The 10,463-nt window shown below is 46.1% G+C and overlaps 1 protein-coding gene across 2 annotated transcripts in view; it reads left to right on the forward strand.

The window, feature by feature from the left end:
* Positions 1-10,463, forward strand: part of PXDC1 (PX domain containing 1) — a 95,795-nt gene that overhangs the window by 77,296 nt on the left and 8,036 nt on the right. For both annotated transcript variants that reach the window (XM_085540280.1, XM_085540279.1), the window contains 2 exons: positions 8,677-8,768; positions 9,056-9,173. In XM_085540280.1, the coding sequence (XP_085396406.1) occupies positions 8,757-8,768; positions 9,056-9,173 (130 nt within the window). In that variant the 5' untranslated portion in view covers positions 8,677-8,756. The remainder of the gene's footprint in view (positions 1-8,676; positions 8,769-9,055; positions 9,174-10,463) is intronic.

The raw sequence follows: 10,463 nt of genomic DNA on the forward strand, positions 1-10,463 counted from the left end.
AAGCGCGTCGGGCGGCGCGGAGCATCTATCTTGTAGATCCATGTGCGCTTTTCCAGTCTCCCCAGCCGGCCGGGTAGTTCGGCTGAACGGGAGAGGGGAAAAGCCGGTATCCGATGTACGATTTCCTCGGGGAGAAGCTGGGGAAGCTCTCCACCGAGTCTCGCCCCTCGCCGTCCGGGGGCTGCGGCACCCCAAGCATCGGGGATTGAATGGGGCAGAGCGGACCCCGCTCCGTGCCGGGTTCCGGCGCATCCCGAGGCGGCGACATCGCCCCGGCGGCGCTGCGGTGCCGGCTGCCCTCTGCAGGCGGCCGGGGCTGGGGTTCAGTCCCCGCTGTTGCCTGCCCAGGCAGCCCGTAGCCCTTTTCGCCTCCAAACTTTGCTTTTGCAAATTATGAAAGAGGAAACATCTTCTATTCCTTCCTAAGACTCGGAGCCGGCAACCTTCACCCACCTTTCCCTAGGGAGCGGTCCCCGGTAGGATCTGCAGTGAGCAAAGCCAGGGTTTGAAAAATGGGAAGCTAATAGAAGCAGATAGTAATCTATTCAGCCTGGAGAGGTGGTGGGGGTTCTCTCTGCAGCAGAGTCAGAGTACAGTCAGGAGTGGCTTCTCAGCAGTCTCTGCATGCTTCACAATTTCAGTAATACTCCTTGAAATGAAGCTGCTCCTGTGCTAAGGAAAATGACTTTGCTGAGTGTGCTTGTGTTCTGAAGTGACTGCCCACATCCTGTTTAACTACACGATGCTGGGACACAGAACCATAGAACCATGCAATCATTGAGGTTGGAAAAGGCTTCTGAGATCATCCAGTCCACCTGTCTACCTGCCACCATTATTGCTCACTAACCCATGTCCCAAAGTGCTGCATCTACTCTTTTCTTAAAGACTTCCAGGGACAGTGACTCCACCACCTCCCAGAGCAGCCTATTCCAGTGCCTCACCACTTTTTCTGAGAAGAATTCCTAATATTGAACCCGAATAAGAGTCCCATATGGCTAAATGTTGCTGATGCCTGGCTGTGAGCACACACTGCATGATGCATAGGTGGCCCTTAGAAAACCTCAGGAATATGCATAGGTTCTTCATGTCCTCTTTGAAGGCAGAGGACCTGCTGCCTGCAGCAAAGCTCAGTATATTTAACACAGCAAAGACACCTGGTGAAAGCACAATCCCGTGTGTGAGCATTCAGTCATGTACATCTGTGTGTGTATTTTCATATATACATCTTATGCATACATACATCGTGTATATGCATAAGAAATGTGTTTATGTGTATGTTTATCTTCCTGAAGGAATGTGATTGTTAGCTGTGCCTTTTATCTGGAGGAAGTGGTAACATGTTGCAAACCAAATTTGCATTGAGTTGAAGGAGTCCAATACTCCTACAGATTTACTTAAGGAGAATTAAAAGAGCCAGAATTATCCTACAGCTGGGTCAGGCCACAGTATGCTGCATGTGAGGGATAAGAGGAGTGCAAGGCTGAGCTTTTTCACCTTTCTAACTTCTTTACAAAGAAAGATGATTATTTTTGAAGTGTCAGCAGTGTCAGCAGGAGCCGGTTGTTACCATTGTGCCCTCCCTCCTCAGTTCCTTGGATGTGTGGGTGCTTGCAGAGGAGGGAATGGGAGGCATGACATTCTGCCCCCTCTGTTGCCTTATCTGCCCCTTAGTAGGAGGGGAGAGGAGGCCCTGGGGGTTGTGACACACCTTTAAGAACTGACAACACCATGTGGCAAAGTGCACTCCACGCCTGCATCTGGAGTGTGTTGTGATGCTGAAGGCCAACTCAAGGCATCCTACTGAGGAGCCAGTAAACAGGTCCTAGTAAGTGCCTACCTGCAGTGTGACTGAGTATGATTCACTGCTGGTATCTGATTTGTGTCTGAAATGTGCCCTTCCCATCCTCCAGGCAAGTGCACAAAAGAAGATCACAGAAAAACATGGACTGGTTTACTCTTAATGCCACTGGTCTGTCTGTTTCTGTATGCAGAGGGAACTGCTTTTGTACTTAAATTTCTTTATGAGGAAGACAGCTCTGGGAACTTGGAAAGCTGAGTCAAAATCAATGATTTTGTAGTAGTTAAAACAGACCCAATAGTCCCAATAGGTGCTGGAAGTGAAGTTTTAGTCTGGGAAATAGCTCTTTATTTCTAACCTTCTGTTTTCTCTAAATATTACTTCCGAGTATTCTCGGAGAAGGTTTATACTAAAGCCTGATGGAGCTTCAATGCAGTCATACATCTGGCCCCAACCTCAGCGCAGGCATAGAATTCAGAATCACAGAATCAGTATCCCAAGTTGGAAGAGGCCCGTAAGGATCATCAAGTCCAGACCTTTTGGTTCTCTTCTCCTCACCTGATCGTTGCTACCAGGGTTTATCTCCTCAGAGCTTTTCTCTTATCGTCTGCAATGCTGGCAAAACAAACCTTTGTCCAACCATAAAATCTGTTCAGCTGCAGAGTAGCCTTCCTATGGAAGCTTTGTGTGCAGCATGCTCGTAGCACACAGCAACTCCCTCCAATCCCTCAGCAGCCCCTGGGCAGCCCTTCCTGGTGGCTGATGCTGAGCTCTGTCTCTTTTCTGCACCACCAGGAAGCCTTGAGCCAGGAAGTGCTTGGGAAATCCTGCAGGGCTGCAGCCTAAAGGCCTTGTGTCTGAGAACATCATGTTTTCCTGTACGTTTTGCTGTGAATGCTGTATTCATAGCTTACTGTCTTCTATATGCTGCATTATGCTGTTGTTGTTTACAGGGCCATCTGGGAGCATGATTTATGCAGAAAGGGAACTCCACAGAAGCAGCATAGTGCTTTCCACAGACAGCAGCTGTTTGGGTGCTGTGACAATGCAGATAAATACACTGCATCTATTGTGCTCTTCCCATTGTTGACATTGTCAACAGTTCATTAGTGAGGCTTGCTCGCAGAGTCTGTCTGGCAGACAAAGGATGCTGCTCTGGGTTATCAGACTCTAGCAGTGCTGTGAGACTGAAATTGAGTTTGGAGCTTCTGGGGTTGGTTTTTTATTAGCTGAATTTCATGGTTCATGGGTAATGATGGAGATAAACGAAGCTTGCCGTGTTATAAAGCTGTGCACAAGTTGCCTTTTTGTGGTGGACCGAGGCAATATGTGTATGGGGGGATTTCGGAGGGGAAGAATGGAAATGAGGTTGTTTTCTGATGACAGGTCTCACCTGATAAGAAACCAGCACTGAAAGTGGCTGTAGGAGCTTGCATTTTTCATTAGGCATTGACTGCCTAATGACTGTTCACTTTTATCTTGTGCTTCTTTGACATCTCGTTTCTTATGGCTCATCAGGCGTCAAGGTGAGAGCTCTGTGGGGAAGGGCTATGCACTGAGATCTGTCACTGGGAGGTGCATTTTCCCCATCTCTAATAACTGCATGGAATGTCCAGCAGCTGGAGGCCTGTGCTGTTCAGCTTTAACTGAGGAGTGTGCCAGGGCTCTCAGATGGCCACAGCTACAGCTCTGGGTGATGTCACTGGGACAGTTTGAGCTGTACTCTGTGCCATCCGTGTTTTTACATCTGCTCTGTGTGGTCTGTCAAGGAAGCAGTAGCTTGTGCTAGAGCTAAGAGCATTCAGGGTTGTGAAAGTTCTCCGCCTTTTTGTGTCTAACAGATTGATTTCAGTATCTTCAAACTCCTAACATCCATCCTCCTGCATCCCTCCTTTCAGCTCCATTGTGTCTTTTTCTCTGCTACCAGAGTAATGCCACCAAGATGTACCATGCCAGTGATACTGTATTAACAGCACACCCTTTGTAACCGCTCTAGGGGCTGCAGTGGCTTGTCATATGCATGAGGTGGATGGATTTTCTTGTGTGGGAAGGAACAAATGCATCTTCCCCAAGTGAGGAGTGCAGTAGAATTAAGGAAGAGGCATCAGCAAGGAGCTACAAGTTCTGCCTGACAAAACAACAGCCACAGCTCTGGGATCTTATTCCACGTGATGGGAATCAGATGCCCTAGAAGACAGTATAAATCACCCACAGAGAAAAGAAAAGTGGTATCCTGGTCTCTTGTAATTGGAGCTCCGGTATCCCTCATTGCCTCTAATTATCTGCCCTTCTCTGGATCTTATCACATCTCTGGACTGAATGGATTCCTGTGGTGTAATTTCTGCAGGATAACTGAAGAAATTTTGTGTGAAGCAATCTTTCCTATCTTTTCTGGTGGATTTTTATTTTTTTGGCCTCTGAATAACCCCTTGTCCTTCTAGAAGCATTTATATAACCAGAAGTCGACTGAACATGGCTCTTGGTAGCTTGCTCTGACCCTCCTTTGAATGGAGAACTGGACCAGCTGATGGCCTGAAATCCCTTCCATTGTATATCATTTTGTGATAGCATATACGTTCTCATGGCTGGGACCTTCCTGCTCTGTCCTCATCCTGGAACATGGCTCTGTTTGCATATACATGAGTGTATGAACATATCTGAGGGAAAGAAGAAGTAATGAGGGTAAAAGGTAAAAAAGATTAAGCACTGTTGTATTAATGAATACTGCAAGTGGGGAAAAGAGGTATATCTCATGTTAAAGCCATACAGTCTGGTCAGGAGAGAGACCAGAGTAGCAGTCATCTGTTCAAGACACCAGGTGATCTTAGAGGTCTTTTCCAACCTTATAATGATTCTATGTTTCTGTGATTCTATAACTAATTTCGAGAAAGCCAGAGATCTCTTGGATATTCTTTGTTCTTCTGACCAAAAGTCTCAAGGGGAGTCCTTCAGACTGGAGAAAAAGGCTTTGCCCACAGTTTGAGGTCATGCACCCATAGCAGCTTGTACATAACAACACCTCTCCAGAAAAAAACAGATGATTTTGAGTCATCACCAAGCAGTGATTTATGAGACATACTTGATTTAAGAATGGATTCATTCTTCCTTGGAAGGCCCTAAAGGACTCCTGAGACGAGTTGCTCATCGAGGGCATCAGCCATCAGGCCTACATCACAGTCTCATTACAAGCTGTGTGGTGTGTTAGAAGTGGTTGTCAGCATGTCATTAGCTGCAGACTTGGTGGCTCATAGGGCAGCAGTAGGATAGGCTGTCAAGGCTGGATGCTGACATCACTAACTGGCTCCCAGGTCATGCTCCTCATCTGCTGAGCTCGTTTCCTGCTTCTCAGCTCTGGGCCTCTCTCCCACACCATGATGGAGCATGCCAGGGACACAGCTGCTTGCCTGATCTGCAAGGCTCCTGCAGCTGCTCTGGCACCAGGGTCCCAGAGCAGGAAAGATGCTGCAGGCCCATGCTGCTGTTTGTGCTGTGTTTTTCCACAGCTGTGTTGCTATGTGTGAAGTTACTACGTCTGCATGGTCTCAAATTGTGGGCAAATCCTGTTCATCCTGTCCTAAGGACTCTGCTCAGGGCTCTTGGTCAGGAATGGGGCAGAGAAGTTGTCAAAGGGAGCGTCTCCTCCCCTCACATTAGGTCGCTGGTTGCAGGAGCTTTGTACACAGCAGAACACTGCTGAAACAAATATCCCAGGTATGGGCAAGTGCCACTCTTGGTCACACGATGTGCCTGTGTTGTCCCTCCCTTGACCCAGCATATGGGCTCCCTTGTGTGCAGGGTGAAAAAAAAATCCTAGGGATTTCTCATATTTGGCAGACAGCTTTGTAGTAAAATAAATAAAGAAAATACAGCCAGCGTGGCTCCTGTTTACCTCAAGCCCTATAAACACAGGTGTTTATAGTATTTAAATCACTTGAAATGATAGTTAATTGTCTAAGCACAGTATGGGTAACAAGACAGAGAGCAAAGTTTTCCTGGGAGGAGTTTGCACATGTTTTCAATTAGCAGTCAGGCAGCAGCCAGGGCAGAGGGAAAGGCATGAGAACAGCATTTCATCATGACCTCACTGAGAGATTTCCCAGCTTTGAGCATAGCTCCGTGGCATACTGAACAAGTGGAAGAAAGCACAACTGGTTCCAGGCTACTGACTGCTTTATTAGCGTCTTCTCTTTTATTTTAGGCTGAACTGCCTGAAGAAAGGCACTCAGAAAGATGGAAATATAGGCACAAACTTCTGCTCTGTAGGCAGAGACAGAAACAGAGGCTTCAGGATGCTCTGTGGCTGCCATACAGGTCATGGAATCACAGAATATCCTGAGTTGGAAAAGATCCATAAGGATCAGCGAGTCCAACTCTTGGCTCCACAAAGCACCACCTAACATTCAAACCATATGTCTTAGAGCATTGTCCTAATGCTCCTTGAACTCCAGCAGTTTACTTCCATGGGGAGGCTGTTCCAGGGCCTGACCCTCCCCTGATGGAGCCCCATGCCATTCCCTTGAGTTCTGTCACTGTCAGCAGAGAGCAGAGATCAGCCCTGCCCATCCACTCCTCTCACGAGGGGTTGTAGACTGCCGTATCTGGCCAGTGTATGAACAGCAAACCCAGAGCACTCACCTTAGGACACTGTGGCACATTTGTGTTGGGGCTTGTGACAGCAAGCAGTAAGGAGGGCTGGAAAGAAGCGAGGAGAGGAACTGGGCTCCACTCCTCCCAGTGCTTGTGCATGCAGCATCTGGCTGAGGGCAGTGCAGATACTGGGCTGTAAGCAGTTCCTTGTGTTGTGGGATCACAGCCCACAGTGAGTTGAAAATCTCTGGCACATCTGCTAACTCTTAAAAACAGAGCCTTTTAGACTGGCGATAAATGAGAGCCTTACAATCTCTGCAGCTCTTGCAGAAGAAATTACAGGGCTCAGCATATATATAGGCAGTCAAGTGGTTTCAGTATGTTTGGGCTGCCACAGAGGAAGGCTGTTCCCCAGCAAGCTCAGTTCCCTGCAGCTGACCACATTGGGTCAGCAGCTTTGCACCCCAGAGCTGCACATCCACAGCCATTCAGAACATATACAGGCATCTGTCCCTGCAGATGTATCATCTACTCTCCCTCCTACGCTGTCCGCCTTTTGGTTTTGATGTTAGTAAAAGCTTCAATAGGAAACAGTGGTTGCTGTGTTGGATGTTAGAACATTCCATACCAGTTTCCCAGTGGGTTTGTGTGCCGGGTGCCTCTCCAGCAGCCCGAGTGAGAAGTATGTGGGGCTGGATTTCCTAGTGAAGGCAGAGAGCTGTGAAGCCCTCCCCTGGGGTGAGCTGTGGAGGTGCTGCGGGCTGTGGGCCAGCCTGGCTTCTCTTGCTGGATCTTAGCAAGGCTGAGCAGAGCTGCAGATGCCTCTCTTTATTACTGATGAGAGAAAATCCCAACTGCTTGGCTGCTTTTCCTCGGAGTACACAGCACCAACTGTTGTTGGTGGGGTGGATATTTTTCCTTTCCATCTGATGTGGGACGGGCTCACATTTGCAGATGGGGCAACATGGAGCCGCCCAGGCCTGCACGCACCCAGCAGTTAGGAAGATGAAATGTGCTGATCTGCAGGTCCGGGCTGAGGCATCGAGTACAACCCAGCAAACACACAGTCTGTGGACCCATGCAGATGAGTTAATTTGTGTTTACAGCCTTTCAGAGAGTCTCCATGCAAAGCTACTTGGCTGTGGTGTACACCAGCCGGATCAGGATACACCGCTGCTGTGCTTCTAGGCCTGTCTTACTCTCAGAGCAGAGAGCACGCTGTGGTGGCAGTGAAGCTGACATAAAGGAAAAAATGCAAAATGAGGGATGTCGAGCAATAGAAAGACTTATTATTTTGTGTGACAACCATCAAGTAAGCCTGGCTGCTCCGGAGACAATTTTGTTTTATTCGGAGCTGTAATTTGAGGAGAGCTGGCAGCTCCAAAGTCATGCTTTTGTCTGGAAGATTTGTATGTGGTCACATCACACCGGTAACACAACATGGGCTGATGCAGGCAGAAACAGCCTTTGAACGTTGGCCCCAGACTGTGTGGGTTTGACAGCTCTTTTTGTACCTTCATCTTTTAAATTGGAATGGTTGCGCACATGGGAGACTGCACTTAGACAAGTTTAGCACTTACAATTTTAGTACATTGAGGTGACTTCTCACAGACTGCTTTGCAGATGCCTACTTTTGGCTTGGTTTTCTCTTTTTTTCCCATTCTTCTTCACAAAATTCCATGTCAGTCTTTTCTGTAGTTCTGTGATAATTCTCTAATTAAAAAAAAACACCCAAAAATCCAAGCAGTGGTTTTGCACTTGAAGAACATGGTGCTGAGAAATCTTCTGTGGACTTATCATTGGGATTCACATTCAGAGAAATACATGTCTGCTCTCGAGGCCTTTTGTTTAGTTTGTGTTTTGTCTTTTCCTCTGATCTGTGGGTTGTGTTTTTTGGCTTTCTTAGGTTTTCTTCTGCTTTTTATTGACAGAAAAGGGATGAATCATAGTTCTGGGAAGCAGAAAACAGCATTTTGATTATCGTTGCTGGCAATGCTGTGTAGCAAAACTGGGTAAGGGTGTAGGTGGTTCTACTTCTGCTTGTCTTGCAAGCCCCTAAATGTGATTGTAAACAGCTGAACTTGTGTTGGGCCTGAGACTGTGTAACTACATCCGCCTTTGTTTGGGTACACATTTTATCATCAGTGTGGGTTAGAGTCTTATTTCTGGAAGGCGTAATATTTGAGTTCTTTCTACATCTTCTTGAACTGCTGCTTCTGGCTGCTGAAGTGTGTGTACATGTGAAAATCTGTATGAAGCCTATGCCCATGATCTGTTTACTTTGTTTCTAGGGCTCATCACAATAAAAGAAGCCCATGATATAGAAGCCAGACTTAATGAAGTGGAAAAGCTTCTGAAGACTATAATAAATATGCCATGGAAGGTGAGTTAGCCAAGTTCCACACTTAGCCCAGCTTGACTCCTCCTTGATGATGACACACACTTGCATGCAGATTAGAAAGTGATGGTCTGTGCCAAAACGTAAAAGAAGCAACAATCCACTGTATATCTTGGAGAAGTGCTGAGTGCCAGAACCATGTAACGATGTCTCCAGGCAGATACTTGTAATAAGCCTTTCTGTTGTACTAGGAAAGGGCGGAAAGGGAGAGGAGAAACAAAACAAAGTGTTGGCAATAAAAGTGAATGTCTCTTTCTTTTTCTCTATTTAAGTATTCAAGATCCGAAGTAGTCCTCACATTCTTTGAGAGATCTCCTTTGGACCAAGTTCTGAAGAATGACAATGTCCATAAAATTCAGCCAAGCTTTCAAAGTCCAGTTAAAATATCAGGTAAGAGTTGTTTGCTTCCAGCAGTCGTCTCGAGAATTAAAGAATGAAAATTATACTTTATTTGCTGTTTTCTTTGTTCTTTCTCCAAGCAGCCAGCAAAAGCAGCAGTGAGAATATTAAATAGGATTAAGGAAGGAGAAACACTGCACCTTGAACACAGTGTGTGCAATTCTCTCTACCTCAGACAGGAAATAAATCTTAAAACGCACAAATAAAGGATAGGGATTAAAGTCATTAAGCAGCTTCTCCAAGAAAAAGGTCAAAGAACTACACTGCAACTTTGAAAAGAGATAACAGTAGGATTATGATGGAAGCCTACAAAACTGTGAGTGGGAGGAGGTTTGATTATCCTGTACTTTTCACCAAACAAGAACATCAGTTATCCAGTAAAGCTGGCAGATAATAGGCTCTAAACAAACAAAATAAAGGTTAAATATTCTGCTCTTTCCATCCTGAGCTTGGCTAGGGAGTGAAATCATTGTCATAGGATATCATGGAACTGAAAGTATAAATAACTCCAAAGGAATTAAGCAAATGGAGGAAGAGTACGTTGAGAACTTTCACAGATGGACACAACAGTGAGTTTTTAATCCACAGTCTGCTGGAAGATAAACTGGAGAGCAGTTTCATTCTATGCTTGCCCATCCTTTCAGCCCACCCCCACAGGATCTGCTACTGTCTGTTGTTAAAAGGTGTACAGACATTTGGTGTGTATGGATTTGTATTTCTCTGTTGAAAAGTTTCCTGTGAGCTTAGTGGGGGATGTAGATTTCTCCTTAGGAGCTTGCAGTCTGTAAGCTATCCAGTGAGGTGGCAGTTTTAGTATCGCCAAAAGGGCTTATTTTGTTGAGTGAAATAAGAGTAAAATACTGCATAGTCCTCTGAGGTGCATAAGATCTTTAGTATGAAATGCATCAACTTTCATAGGTACTAACAGTACTTTGATTAATGACTAGGCAGCGTGTCAAACATGCTAAAGTTGTAGACAGTGCGTGTCTTAAGGATTGATCTCATAAACAGGGCAGACTTCTATTTTTGTTTCTGGTCCTGAGCTCTAGTACTAAGCAAAATTAGTCATGGATTAAATATTCTTTTAGTTAAATGGTAAATCACTTAGGAGCCCACCAATAACTGTTTTGAGATGTACCGCCTAACACAGTGCCTAAGCAAAAAATGTGGTTTTGCCAGCCAGTCTGGTGCCTTCTCATAGATCCCCTGAGCACAGGCTGCAGTGCAGCACAGAATGGTGTTTGTCTGGCAGAGCCCTAGGGGCCATACTGCAAAGGGGAT

This window comes from Coturnix japonica, chromosome 2 (assembly GCF_054131305.1).
Source record: "Coturnix japonica strain WE chromosome 2, WE-NBRP24, whole genome shotgun sequence".
Taxonomy (NCBI): domain Eukaryota; kingdom Metazoa; phylum Chordata; class Aves; order Galliformes; family Phasianidae; genus Coturnix; species Coturnix japonica.